This window comes from Ascaphus truei, unplaced genomic scaffold (assembly GCF_040206685.1).
Source record: "Ascaphus truei isolate aAscTru1 unplaced genomic scaffold, aAscTru1.hap1 HAP1_SCAFFOLD_514, whole genome shotgun sequence".
Lineage (NCBI taxonomy): Eukaryota > Metazoa > Chordata > Amphibia > Anura > Ascaphidae > Ascaphus > Ascaphus truei.
In genome coordinates this window covers 61,590-77,183 of record NW_027456845.1, presented here as the reverse complement: position 1 = coordinate 77,183, position 15,594 = coordinate 61,590, and the positions used below count along the sequence as shown (strand labels likewise).

General features: G+C 40.4%; 1 protein-coding gene across 1 annotated transcript in view; it reads left to right on the top strand.

Annotated features, from left to right (window-relative positions):
- LOC142485026 (coiled-coil domain-containing protein 73-like) overlaps window positions 1–15,594 on the top strand; it is a 61,537-nt gene that overhangs the window by 25,319 nt on the left and 20,624 nt on the right. Inside the window, exons 3-7 of the mRNA XM_075584258.1 lie at window positions 7,551–7,622; window positions 9,351–9,422; window positions 10,180–10,215; window positions 11,163–11,237; window positions 12,559–12,597. Coding sequence (XP_075440373.1) covers window positions 7,551–7,622; window positions 9,351–9,422; window positions 10,180–10,215; window positions 11,163–11,237; window positions 12,559–12,597 — 294 coding nt within the window. The remainder of the gene's footprint in view (window positions 1–7,550; window positions 7,623–9,350; window positions 9,423–10,179; window positions 10,216–11,162; window positions 11,238–12,558; window positions 12,598–15,594) is intronic.

Genomic DNA, 15,594 nt, shown 5'->3' with positions numbered 1-15,594 from the left:
TGCGGTTCCTGTATAAACATTACATAGTTTTTCATCTTTTTTTTCTCTGCAAGGGCCCGTCTCCTTTTTACCGGTGAGTTTAGCCCCTTTACATTCAAGTGCCTATCCTATATGTCATGTTTGTTGTGGTGTTTGGGTTCGTAGTGATGGTTAGCAGCCAACCTCAGTTTGTTTTTTACTCCAACCTTCTTACCTTCTTACCTTCTTTAGAACCACCTTACCCTCGACCATCATCTGCCAAGTAAACTTTTGGATAATTTCTCCCTGCGATAGTTGACTTGTTATAGAAAAAGAAAAACAGTCAAAAATACAAAAATACAACGGTAGGGCGCGAAAAGTCGTGGAACCCCCATTTTATACACAACACAGTATGTTTCAAAGATTGTATTTATTTTACTGCGATGCTCAAAGTTACTATGCAACGTATGTTTTATTGTATTTCCTGTACAAATATCTCAATAAAATACAAGTTATAAAAAAATACATAAAAACACATACACATATAAATACACAATTAACCAAAAATTGGGATCAGCCTTTTGGTCCCCCATTTCTCAAGACCTCCCAACCTAACCTATTCTCTCGAAATGGGTGGCTCCGCTACTTATCTACTCAGATTGCTAGCAGACAGAGCCACGTGCCCATACCAGTCCTGGTGTGGAGATATAGGAGGGGAGGCGAGTGCGCAAGCCCAGGCGGTCCAGCCATTCCTTGTCCACAGGGGAGGGGGTTGGGGGAAGGGTGGGGAGGGGAGGAAAAAATAGGGAGGGTTTAGGGGGGGCAGCAAAATCAGTCTTCTATCTACTCTCTTTTTTCAATTTCTTATCTTATCCCTCAAACTTAATGTTAAGGCGACATCGAACCCTTAATTTATTATCCATAATACATCTGTAATAAAATCACAGCATTACTATAGACATCTTCATAAACTAATCTAGAAAAACATCGTCCTCCCATAATTATCTCTAATCTGAACTATCAACAGAAGAAAAAGAGGAAGAACCCTTTCTAAACCTGTGAACTGTCAGATACTATTACACTTTGTCTTTTGCTCTTGCAAAGGCATTTAGTTTGTTTAAGGGATCTATCTGAACATTCAGGATGAATGTTGACAGGAAGTGATATCTGGTCCAAAACTACCACAGCCATCTTGCTTCTTGCCAAATCCTGCCCTTACTCCCCTGACAGGAAACCAGCCTCTCTTTGATTGTCATTTCAAGCAGCTGCCTCTGGCATTTAAAAGACAGGCAGTTGCTACTAGTCTTTGCTCGTGCAAAGTACTGGTTACCTTGTCCTTTCTGAGCTCCCGCATGCCTTTGTTTTGCCTGCTGCCTGTCTTGACCTTGGAATTGAATCTGACTACCCCCTGCCTGCCGCCTGCCACGACCTCGGAACCGGACTTGACTACCCTTTGCCTGCCACCTGCCTCGACCTCGGAACGTACCTGATTACCCTAGCATCCCAGGCCTCTGATCCCAGGCCAAGGTTGCTTTATTACTCCCTACCTCTGCCCTGCGTGTCCGTATCCTGTTTGCAGTCAGCAACGTTACAGTTTGTGAGTTATAGTCATATCGGCATATGTCCACCACATTGCGTAGTTCGGACCTCTAGTCTGACAGTCGGACATAAAAGTACATAGTCAAAAATCTCCATTATATTACAATAATTACTCTTCTTCACTCGGTGGTCTCTGTTTCATTCTACAGGCTCTTCCTGTCCCTGTTCTGTTGAACGCTGTTATCGTTGGGATTTTTGTTCTTCTTACTGCCCACGCCAACCCATTGTTTTCCTCTCCGCTCTGGGTGGAATCGGGTGGTTCCTGGCGTGGCGGAGTCCTGTGATTCTTTACTTGCTTTGGGTCCTGGAATATTAAGTCTTTCAAAAAAGTTAGTGGGGTTTTCTCCGTGCCTGAGGACAGAAACTTTCCCTTGTTGTATAACAATCAGTTTGGTAGGAAATCCCCATTTGTATCTCATGTTGTCTTTTTGAAGGTGCACAGTAATTTCCCTAATTTATCTACGGTGCTGCAGGGTTAACTTGGAGAGATTGTTATGCAGCTGGATCTTGGCCCCATCAAAATCTATATTGTTAATGTCTCTGGCCTTTTGCACAATGACCTCCTTGTCAGTAAAGTCTTGCATTTTAATTACAGTGTCTCTCGGGGGATCTGATGGTCTGGGTCTAAGCGCTCTGTGTGCCCTGTCCATCTTCCAGGTCCGTTCCTGTGATTCATCAGTCCCATGGGAGAATAGCTTTTGTAGGTATGGGACCAGCTCTTGGCGTTCTACTGTTTCGGGTATACCCCTAATTCTTATGTTAGAACGTCTCCCTCTATTATCCAGGTCCTCTATATGCAGGAACATGTTTTGCATAGTCTCTTCCTGCTCCTGTACTTTATGAGTTACATACTCCTTAACTGTTGAGACTGTTGGGACTGGCGCTCTCATTGGGGCTGGCACTCTCACTGGACACTGGCGCTTTCACTGGGGGCTGGATTTCTCTCACTGGAGACTGGAGGTTTCTCACTAGGGGCTCTCTCACTGGAGACTGGAGCTTTCTCACTGGGGGCTGGCGCTCACTCGGGGCTGGCGCTCTCACTCGAAGCTGGCGCTCTGACTGGAGACTAGTGTTCTCGCTGGGGGCTGGATCTCTCACTGGAGGCTGGCGCTCTCTCACTGGTGGCTGATGCTTTCTCACTGGAGGGCTAACGCTCTCTCTCACTGGGGGTTGGCACTCTCTCTCACTGGGGGATGGCACTCTCACTGGGGACTGGCACTCTCTGACTAAAGGCTGGCGCTCTGACTGGATACTGGGGGCTGGATCTCACTGAGGGCTGATGCTGTCACTGGGGGCTGGCACTTTCTCACTGGGTGTTGGCACTCTCTCACTGAGGGCTGCCGCTCTGACTGAAGGCTGGCGCTCTCACTGGGGGCTTGCACTCTCTCACTGAGGGCTGCCGCTCTGACTGAAGGTTGGCGCTCTCTCACTGGGTTCTAGCACATTTTCTGCATGTCTTTTCTCTTTTCCTCTTCAGTATTTGTTTGTTTGATTTTTTTTTTCATATCTATGTTCTTTTTATTTGTCTCATGCTTGTCTTTATTTCCCTTGTTATTCTTTTTTTGTTGGGGTTCACTTTTTTTGTTCTGCCTCTCTTCCCTGGGAATGATACCACCTTCCTCTTTTCTCCTGTGCCCCCCTATGCAGGCTGATTCAGATAGTTACTGCATTGGACAATCAAAAGCTAACCCAGCACAATCACAACCAAGACATCAAAAACACCTTAAGTAAAAAAAAACCCTTCAAATGGTTCAGAGAGAATCTTAACACTCTGCTTGTCAACATCAGAACAGGAATAATAGTGTTGTGCGTGCATATGCTGCAACACTCTACTCATGTTCAGGTTTAAAGATCAATTGTATGATGAGCTTAATAGTGCTATTATTATGATGCCCAACACAGAAGATTTATATCTCCTAGGAGATGTTAACGTCAGGGTTGGTGCTGACAGAGAAGCCCGATCAATCTGCTTTGGTCCACACATCATGGTTAGCATGATGGACAGGGGTTACTAGAATTATGCGCCTATCATGGCCTGAGTATTAACAACTCTTTTTGAAGACTAAGCATGCCATAAAGTATCATGGAGACACCCAAGATCTGGCAACTGGCACCAGCTGGACTTCATCATCACCAGATGGTTTCACATCAATAATGTGCATCATTACTTGCACATTTCACGGTGTAGACTGACCATTCACTTGTAATCAACAAAAGTAATTCCAGATTAAGATATTGTCTAATATCAAGCGCAAAAGCATTGCCCATATTAAAGCTGCAGTTCAGTCAATATCCTGCATGTGTGTTTTTTTTTTAATAAATCAGTTCTGTAGTAAGAAAAAATACTTTTAGCATTTTCTGTTTTTAAAAAAACAACTTTGAAAGACCAATTTTCTTGTATTCTATTTTAACAAGCATTTACTAAGGCACTGCCCATTCATGTCCTGTCACACCCCTTTGTGAGCCCTGCCCTCCCTCTTGCACAGGTCAGTGCAGGAGTGCTCATGAATATTCATGAGCTTCCACTGACTGACAGAAGCAGATGAAAAACATATCCCATATCTAAAGATGTCGCCAAATTTCGCCGATCAATACATGGAGAACGAATTGACTGGCAGCTATACAGTTCTTTAGGTAATTATAGATTGCCCACATGTATCTATTGAATTAAAAAAATAAATAAAAAAAAGACTGAACTGCAGCTTTAACACAATGTGTACAAATATTCATGTGAAAACTCTTTGTATGGAGGCTTTAGAAGAGACCATTGCTGATCTACCCTTATACAAGACTGCAGAAGAAAAATGGGATAGTACGAAAACAATGATCCATAAAAACCGGACTGGTTATAGGCGTCCTTACATGAAATTACACCGCTTATCAAAGCAATACAAACTTCTCTCCTTCAGTACAAGAAGAACTTCACAGACCAAATGTTTCTTGAACCGTGGAAAGAAAAAAAGTGAACTTCAACAGACCTCAAGACGCTGTACTAACAACTAATTGTTGAAGCTATGCACACAAATACAATCTGCATCGGACATAGGATAAATTAGAGGAATATAGGATGACCTCAAAATAGCTATAGGCCCAACTCTAAAGATAACACCCTGGAAAGATGGGTTGTGCACTTCCTTGGGATCTACCCAAAGGAATATAAGGTCACTGAAACAGCTCTCATCACAAACTATGCAATAAATGCAATACATTTGTCTATATGACCACATAGGGCAGAAAGTTGCTGAATCGCTTCCTTGAGTGTGTGGTCTGCCTGCTTTATTAGGCCGTGATTATACCTAAAATCGCCCGGTGGCGTCGCAGCTGAAAAGTTCATAAATCCAATGTAACCAAACATACCTATCGCGATGGGCGCGCAGCGCCGAACTGCAGGGCGGCAAACTGGAGAGGAGACAGAGGAATTTATTCTTGGCAGGCGACGGCCGCGTCACGTGACCGGTTCAGCTAATTAGGCAGAACCGCTCATGGCCATGCCACCGCCACGACTCCCTGTCTCCTCCGGCTGCCTGCAGTCTGCAGTTCAACTTGCCGCTTTGCCGGATCGTAGCGGTGATGTCACAGCATCGTGCTGCTGCCCAGCAGCTCCTATATAATCGTTGTCTTATCTCTACGTATGTACTTCGACCCAGGGGAAACTCTTTAGACAATTAGCACATCTATAAAATAGGAGGAAACCTCCTTTACAAAGTGAGCACAGACTTTTCTTACTACTCACAGAAACTGCTCAATAAGGTTATTGACAATCTGGAAAGTGGAAAGAAAGATGGGAGTCCAGCAGAAGTGATCAAGTGTGGGAAGTCGGTATTAATCCATCAGTAACACAAACTTCTCATCCTCTGTTGGAAACAAGGAGTAGCGCCACAAGTTATGCATGATGCGAACATTAAAACACTGTATAAGAACAAAGGCGACCGAAGTAACTAATAGTAATCATGGTATTTTGCGTCTGAGCACAATTGGAAAGGCATTTGCCCATGTTGTACTCTGTAGACTATGGATTCTGCCAGAGTCCCAGTGTGGTTTCAGGGCTTCTAGATCTACCATTGATTTGGTGTTTTCAATCAGACAATCTGCATCGAACCCAGGACCTTTCACATACTAGTACCAATTCCCTACCTGCTACGCCACAGGATTGGTGTGATGAAACAGACTCTATAAATATACTTAACATCTACAGTACTATATGTTAAGTTTGTTTTTAGAGTCTGAGACATCACACAAACCCCTCTCTCTCTCTCTCTCTCTCTCTCTCTCTCTCTCTCTCTCTCTCTCTGTGTCTCTCTCTCTCTGTGTCTGTCTCTCTCTGTATCTGTCTCTGTGTCTGTCTCTCTCTGTCTCTCTGTCTCTCTCTCTGTCTGTCTGTCTGTCTCTCATACATATATATATATATATATATATATATATATATATATATATATATACAGTCCAACAAGAAAGTCTCTTATCTGTATCTGTTGTTGTTGCTGTAGGGGAAGGCCTCTCTGTTCTCCTTGGTCAGCATGCTTGTGTCCAGGTATAGAGGTCTTGTCCCCTTGTCTTGCTGTCAGCATACAGTACAGTGTGCATCAAGACACCATCTTTTCCTCAGGTCAGCCCAGTTGTGGGCTAAGGAAATCTGGTCTGTCCTCCTTCTCCTTATGTCAGCCCAATTGTGAGGTAAGCAAATCTCTCTTCTGTTTCTCACATCAGGCTTTTCTCCTTATCAGCCAGGTGGAGTCTGGTTGATTGCCTATGTGCAATTAACCAGCACGCTGCTGGATTTATAGGCAGTTTCTCTCAAACAGTGATAATTCAGTGCCTTTAACATTTGTATGTATTTAGCAGTGTTGGTTTGCTGATCAAGTGAATACATTAATTTAAACTCTAGCTTCTAAAATTCCTAGAGAAGATAGACATGCAAGAACAGCGAAGGGACTATTTAATGCATTACTAAATGTGTGTGTGCAGAGTTTTTGGAACCTCACAGTTCGGTTTTTCATGGTTGGGGGCAGTAGCCTATATTTACTAAGTGGTGCTATTCAGTAAGACACCTTTGGGTGCCGGAAGACTTGAATGAGCCATAAGGGTCTTTCAAAGCCACAAAGTTGCCATATGGAATCTGTCACCACTTAATAAATATGGGCCCGTGAGTTTTGAAAACTGCTGTACACCAACTGATCTTTTAAAATGTGTTAATGACTACAAAAAAATCAGCACTTGTCTGTGACTAATGTGGTTACAAGAACTACACACTATTAAAAGTAGTGGCTAGAGCTTCGGAGATTAAGGAAATGGATCTAGAAACTTGATAAAGGTGCGTAATTAAGACACGGTATCCTCAGAAACATTGGTTTTGGTAACACATTTATTTATTTATAAAATGTTTTACTAGGAAGTAATACATTGAGTGTTACCTCTCGTTTTCACGTATGTCCTGGGCACAAATTTATGATAATACATGGTTACATTAAATGAACAGAGGTTATACAGTCAATTCACAGACGTTTCATGGACAGATAGAGTTGGTAAATTGGGTACAGGGGGTGAAAGGGCTGGTGAGTTTCAGATTGAAATAGAGAAGCTTTAACATCACCAAACATCAGCGAATGGCAGCAAACGGCTCCCACCCTTTGGCTGCCCTTCGGCTGTGCCAAAGGCTGTCCGTATAAACATTCCAGAGGGTGAGGCTGACATTACTATTGATGGTATTTTATGGATACATAGACTCAAAGGTTTAGCATAACTGACAGTCCAATCCAAGACCGACAATTTAAAAGTATTGTTAACATTTTTTTTTTTTTATATATATGGCAATTCACAAATCATTCTGAATGGCTTGACTGAGCCAAATATTGTCAAGGAAAGCTTTAGACATACCTAGAGTTTAGTAAAAACAGTTGATAATTTCTGTATAATGCTTTAAATTTACTCTATAAAAAGCATATGCATATATGTTAATGTACAACCTGTACTAATTTACGTTTCTTTGTTACCAGGTTGCTAAAATTCAGTACGAGGAACAAATCAGTAAAATTCTGATGGAGAAACAAGAGCTTGTGTGGCAAAATGTGCGTGTTAACTCTTACCTAAGTTTAAGGCTTATGCATATGAAAGAGTGACTCTTGGGCTGTAAGATGTCTTCTTGTGCCGAAAGATGTCTCGTGGCAAAGCTACGCTTAGTAAATATGGCCCTATACTGATTTTTCAGAGACAGTTTTCAAATGTGTCAAATATTAGTCAGTTTATGTTTTTAATTTGGGAAATGTGCACAATTATATTGGCCTTATTACAAGACAGTGAGTTCAATAATGCTGTGTATAAAGCAATAAAAACATCATTCTGTGCGGCCTTTTGTTAGGCAATGTTGTATTATCTGTAGCAAGGGTGGCCAACCCTTTTTTCAGGCGTGCCATTAAACGGGTACAATTTTTTTTAGAGGGCCACTGTCCTACTGCCCTTCCGCCTCACTCTACCAATTCCACCCCCCTTCTCAATTTTCCTCTCCTCCTCTCACTCAATTTCTCCCATCCTCCTCTCACTCAATTTCCCCCATCCTCCTCTCTCCCTCAATCCCCCTCCATCCTCCTATCTCCCTCAATCCCCCCGCATCCTCCTCTCTCCCTCAATCCCCCTCCATCCTCCTCTCTGACTCAATCCCCCCTTCCTCCTCTCTTACTTAATCCCCCTCCATCCTCCTCTTTTACTTAATCCCCCCATCCCCCTCTTTTACTCAATCCCACCATCCCCCTCTTTTACTCAATCCCTCCTCATCCTCCTCTCACTCAATCCCCCCTCATCCTCCTCTCACTCAATCCCCCCTCAACCTCCTACTCGATCCCCCCGCCATCTTCCCCTCTCACTCAATCCCACCTCCATCCTCCTCTCTCTCTCCATCCCTCCTCCATCCTCCTCTATGACTCAATCCCCCCTTCCTCCTCTCTTACTTAATCCCCCCTCCATCCTCCTCTTTTACTTAATCCCCCCCATCCTCCTCTCACTCAATCCCCCCTCATCCTCCTCTCACTCAATCCCCCCTCATCCTCCTCTCACTCAATCCCCCCTCAATCTCCTCTCACTCAATCCCCCCTCATCCTCCTCTCACTCAATCCCCCCTCATCCCCTCACTCAATCCCCCCTCATCCCCCTCACTCAATCCCCCCTCACCCTCCTCTCACTCAATCCCCCCTCATCCCCCTCTCACTCAATTTCCCCCATCCTCCTCTCTTACTCAATCCCCCCTCCATCCTCCTGTCTCACTCAATTCCCCCTCTATCCTCCTCTTTTACTCAATCCCCCCTTCTCTCTTACTCAATCCCCCCTTCTCTCTTACTCAATCTCCCCATCTCCCTTTTACTCAATCCCCCCCATCCTCCTCTCACTCAATTCCCCCTTCATCCTCCTCTCTTACTCAATCCCCCATCCATCCTCCTCTGTTACTCAATCCCCCCCCCCCCATCTCCTCTCTCACTCAATCCCCCTTGCTCCTCCTCTCTCATCTCACTCTATTGCTCCTCATCCTCCTCTGTCACTCAATCCCACTACCCCCTCTAAGAATTTTACCTTGGGCGGGTGGGAGGAGGCCTCCGGTCCCGCAGCGGAGGGGAGCTGGGGCTCCGCGGACAGATACGGAAGTTGGGCCTGACTTCCAGTGGGAAGATTGCGGGAGGATGACGGGCCATTCCAAATGCCGTCATGGCCCCGCGGGCTAACCACCCCTGGTTTAGAGTAATACTTACCGGGAGAAGCACACTTTATTCTCACTCTCCAGCTAACTTCATTTTTGTCTTTTTGAGCAGGAAACATTATCACATCAGTCAGAAATCTTAGACAAGCGACACAAAGAAGCCCTAGCAGCTTTAAAAAAGCAGGTACCACACAATGATTGTTGCTACAACTTCATTAGATTGTAAAGCTGAGTAAAATTGCTTTGTGTTTGCTGCATCACATTGACTTCGGCAGGAGCCAACGGCAGTTTTGTTTTCTTTCCATTAATAATCTTTTTATTTGATTTTCTTGAATCCAGTTCAATGCCAGTTTATGAACCACCAGAAATTAGGCCTATTGCAGTGGTTACTTTTTTTTTGCATGAATGCAATAACGTGGGGATTGCTTTTGCATACAGTATACATAAAGTATCTGTCACCTTTCAGCTGAAACACAATAATATGCAATGCTACAGTATATATGGAGAAGCATTGATAAGTGACTTAAGGAACTTGATATAAAACAAAAGAAAAACACAAAAATGTAATGGGTTGCAGTATGATTTGAGGAATAGCATGTAATGCCCAAGCAGCTGTGAATTCATTGTTCATTTGCATTGGGACATTTTAATGTTCTGGCTTGTTTACTATCACCAACAATTGATTGGTGCTAAATGATTGTTTCTGGTGACATCATGCTAACAGCTGTGGTCAGAATACTAGTATTCAAAACCTGTTATTTTTATGAACAGGTCTATTTAGAAATATGGGCTATAGTTAAACTGTTTCTGTTTTCCTTTACAACTTCCAGACTATTCAATGTAAACACATGAAAAGTGACCCATCATTTTAAAATGTGCTTTATCGGGAAACAAGAGTAGATGTTCTGAGCTTGAAACATGTTTTCTTTTTTGATTTAAAGTTGCAGGCAAAGATGTGTGCCACCGAAGAAGAAAAGGTACTGTGCAGAATTAACCTGTGTGTAATTCAATCTTATTACAAATTTGTGTCGGTTTAACGCACCTTTTTATCTCTTCATTCATTTATTCTGGCCAATCATTTTGGTAGATTTTAAGGACTTTTAGCTAAACAAAAACAATGAAATGTAGACATAATTAACAGGAACAATATGACAGCATATTACAGTGCTGGAGGGTCGTGCCAAGTCCACCACAGACCCTCCGGCACTACCGCATCGCCTGACACATTTTCTGTTCCCACTGTCAGGCTGGATGTGGGCCCTCTCCTTCAATTTCCTTAAACAAGTAGTAGAGGCCAATGATACACGTCATAAGAGCCCCTGGGTGCCACTTTTCTTGACGTACACCGTATGTCATTAAAGCACTGTAGGGGTTAAAAGAGCAATCCTCCTAACTTGTTTTTTTGTTTTTTTGAACCCTTCCCCCCTTTTTTTAATAGGATGGTTCCCCAAAGCAAAACTGCGCTATTGCTAGGTTCCATGTCCCTCGGGTTCTTGAAATACTTACTGGGGAAGTTACAGGGTTTCAAACTCCCTCCAGGGGAAACACAAGTGCTGCTATATATCAGGCCAATAGGACGCTGGAACATCATCTGTTGCGGCTTCCCATTGGACGGCCATTTAAATCACCTTCAAAAATCAGGAAGTAATAACAGTAACTTCACCGGTAAGTAAATAGGGAACAAGGTGGTGTCCCCGGAGCTGAAAAGAGCGGGGTTCAGCACCCCAAGTTCAAATACTGAAAAGAAAATGTTGTTGTTTTTTAGGGGGCTTTAAAGTATTGTCAGAGTGCACTTGGGTAAAAACAAGAAGGCACGGACCAAAAATAAATAACAGAAGAAATTGATGACTCGATTACTTTTTATATTATTTTTGTAATTATGATTCTATGTTGTTTTTTTATGTTTTAATTAAATTCAATGAAGGGACAATTTCAACTTGCTGCAGAAATTAAGGAAAGGGAGATTGGTGGCCTGAAAGAAGATTTGAAAACATTACAGGTGAAATCTTTATTTATTAGGAATAAGATGTCAGTATGAAACGTTTCTGTACACATAACTTACTTTTTTTAATTGCATATATTTGTGAAGTGGGGCTAAGTTCATTATATAGCAATACAACCTATGGTGAGTAATCCTATACTAGGATGTTCTACATTCTTGGTAAACTATTTATACAAATATGGCCATTAAGTCGTGTGTCTAAGTATTTTAATTTCCCTGTCAGGGAGCACAAGTGTATAAACAGTATATATTGTATAGGGTAAACAGGGCTAAATACAGAAGTAATAGGAATTTAATTTTGTAGCTGTGCTCACATTCCATATCCTTTTTATTGTATGCATTAAAGTATATTTATTCAATGTATGATCAATGTATCCATGTTAGCACTGCTTCTACATAATAATTGTATTGTTAGTTTCACACTATGCTACAATTGGAACATTATTGGGTTTTAATGTAGTATTGTTCAGATCTGTCTCTGATATCCAATGTAAGTGAAATTGAGGGAAATAACTTCCTTTGTGGTCCTATAAGTACAGATAATTGGACTTGTGGTATGTTATGCATTTGATTCTTATTAAAATTCTTTCACAAATAGATTGTTTTCCCTGTCAGTGTCAGCATGCTTAATCATCTGCTTAATGCTAGTTGCATTTTGGAAGCAAAATAAATTCCCCCACATGGCTGACCTTCTGTGTGAGATCAGATGGGATTTGTTTTGCCTTGTTCAGTCCATGACACAGCAGCGGTGATATATAGCGTATCTCATGGTCCACTGCTCATGATACATGGGCAGATGAGAAATTGAAGGGCATTATGGTATTTTCCAAGTTAAAGAATGACATTTTATACTAAATGATATTATGACCTATGGAGAAAGGAAATACTAATACCAGTTTCAGATGTAAGACTGTATTAACAGTGTAATTGTAAATAACTGTTCTATCACAGATAGTGTTGAGTGAAAATCAAATATTAAAATAAAACGGTATGTTGAAATTTCTGGTTATATTACCCTACATGTAAATTAGTTACGAAACTGTGAAATCGGTGCTACTTAAAGGTGTCAGTGTTTTTTTTGTTTAAACCTGTACAATACATTTGCTTAGTTCCTTTTGCAGTGGTGTTTTTTGTTGTTGTTTTTTTTTTTTACTAATGCCAGTCATATTTCACTAGTGTGGATGTTTTTCACTATACTTTTTACAGCGTTTAGAATTTGAACAAGTAGGATTCAGGGTTTTCCTCAAAACTCTGTCATTTTAAACAAGCCATTATTTCAAGACCAATCTTTTCTTTACTGTGTGTTTTGATCTGATAGATGTCAAAATACAGCTTACAGAAGAAACTACATGAAATGGTAAGGAACTTCTCAAAATGTACTCTGATTTGATGCTAAGTAAGAGAATTTCATTTGATTGATTTTCCATGTAATTTAATTAACCGTGCCTGTTTTTTCTTAGTCACTTGGAAATCCAGGGTATGTAAAATAGTTTGTCATTAATTAAGTGGACCAGTTTATCTTTTGACCAATGCTACATTGTGAGCACATTATCTGCACCCATTCAATAACATGATGCATCCATGAATTTGGAGTGGTTGTTGATCTATTTTCCTCATTAAAATATTTGTATAAGTGGGAGCCATTTGACATGATTGGTCCATGATCATGTACAAATAATGTGTCTACAAGGAGTTATATCTGTGGACAGATCTCGTGAATAATGTTCTGTAAATTGTTCAAAAACTGTACTACCTGTGCTCTGAATTGTGCATCTGGTTTTATTCTTTCCCGCTCTGCTCTTTGATTGTAATCATTTTTATCAGTGATTTGATTTAACTACTATGGAAACAGCAGACATCACTTTATATGACAGTTTCATAAATTGAAAAGTATAGTGAAAGGTGGTTGTCATGGTAAACATACAATTTTACAAGAAATGACAATTACCACCAAAAAAATCAGTTTGCAGACATTTGATACCAGAGTGTGGTAAATATTACACCCATTTGTGTAGAAATATAATTGTACAGTAGCAAGAAGATTTTTTTAAAAATATTTAAAAAGACATGAAAGACAAGGCCTTTCGGTGCTCTTTTGTCTAATCATTAAAGCTAACTGTAGAATGCAACTGTATCTGAGTAACAATAATACATTTCTGTATAGCATTTTAATGGTTGCTTTCACGATTCGCCAGTATAGTTTAGAACTCTTACTGTACAAGGACAAGAATTGAAAGAAGACAATGCTTTCCATGAAAACCCAACAAGTACGTAGGTCTTTTACGGTAATGAAGGATGTGACAAGCAATGCTGTAAAGAAACTGCCAAGCTTGATTGAATAAAAGCTGTGAAAAGTCTGCTTCTGCTCAGCTGGAAAGAAAAACGATAATATTGTCAGACTATTATAAACGGTGATTTTAATTAACCAGCTCAAAAACAAACATCTGATTTAGCTTTAAGTACCCTGACATTTGGACAGAAAATCATCTTTACCGCTACAGTGGTTTTACACAAAATATGGCGAAATTGAATAACGTGTCCTTTGACCTGAGGAAAAGAATGTAAGTTAAACATCAAAAGGAATATAAACATGTCTTACGTGTTAATAATTTCAGACAAATGTTATTGCTCAAACCAAAATTTACATTTAAAAAATGTGCGCATCACAGTTACGTTTATACTCGTTAATTCTCCGACTTCAACGTTTGCGTTACGCTTTTATATTCTAATATTAGACACATTTACTAGTGATTTAGCCATTAAACATACATTCCTATGTTTGAACTCTCTTTCCAGTACCAATATAAATATTAATGTAAAGTTATGCATATTGTAAAGAACGTATCCCTGTTTTTGTTTACTCTGATACTCTGGACCTTCAATTTGATGTTTCCAAACCAGTCAGATTCTTTTTTCAAGCATGTCCTAGCTGGATACTTTAATCTGCTCTTGCTGTTAAATTCACATGTCATCACATTGGATTTACACATCTGTTCTAAACATTGATCTACATATGCACCTAGATTCCGCAATTCTGATCTTGTGAAATACTGTAAACTTATGAGGGGCAAATCATGTTTCAACACTGGAAGAGTAATTATCAGCAAGTAATGGAGAAATCTTCACCCGTTGAGACATTGTGTTCTATTACATGATCCAAAATGAAAAATAATACCCCAAAAAAAACACTTCTGTAAATCATTACTGGGACTTTCCACTAATTCCAAAACAAACTTCCTCACCCATTTCATACAACTCAACCATGGCACTCGCTTTTTAGCGATACATATTGGCTAGATCGCCTAAAGTAACACAGAAGTCTTTCTTTATTATTTTCTGGTAGCTCAATTTATGTTGGAACACTCAATGCTTCTTTAAACATCTTCCAAGTTGTTGAGACATCTGATATCTGAGCTACTATAATCCAAAGCAAGGCTGTGTGAGACTTTTCCTAACAAAAACAAATATCCATATTGTGAAAAGCACTTGGAAAAGCTCTCATTTATATTAGCTCATAAAAGCTCATTACCAATGCGTGTGATTGAGGGGTACAAACACCCCCATATATTTTTAATGGTCTTAGACAAAACTACCAAAATGTAATAACGCACACACGAAGCTTCCTTCTTTTTGAATTGATAAATTAAACTTGAACCTTCAGCGATTTCTGCAGCTGTTCAAAAATGTTCATCAGTGCAATATCTAAATATAAACATTTTTGAAAAGGTATGAAAAATCAGAACATTTTAACCAATTTTTCTTATTTTTAAATCATCTCATGCACAAGAGGCAGCAACATTATTACTTTCTGTGAGATGAAAGGAGCAACATGTTTTACAGTCCCAGTAAGCATTTGAAATGCTAGCAAATATATCGAAAGGGCTACAGTATAAATAGGTGTTAAATATTAGTTGGTAAAATCATAATGGCTACGATTAGCGGTTAATGCTATATAGTCCGAAGCTTTAGCTCGGGACGTTTCGGCCCAAAATCCCCGTAGACTTCCATAGGGATTTTCTGCTGAAAACTAACATCCTCTTCTGACTATTTACAATTGACCCCTAAGTGTTGGCGTATGATTTAGTGAGCAATAAGCAAAGCTAAATAAAGCTGTGGTGTACAAAAGAGAAATAGCGGCTAAAGTGTGTTTAACGCTCCATATTAACATATATTTTTTGCTTTTGTTAGCAGCATTTCTGTAGTTTGATGCCACAAAAGGATAGTTGATAATATTATGTCCTGAAGCACTGCCCTAATATTAATAAAACGTTCCCGTTTATTACTCTGCAATAAAGCTTAATTGTATGCATTTCTCTAAACAAAAAAGAGAGCCACCTTAAGATGATAGGTGAAT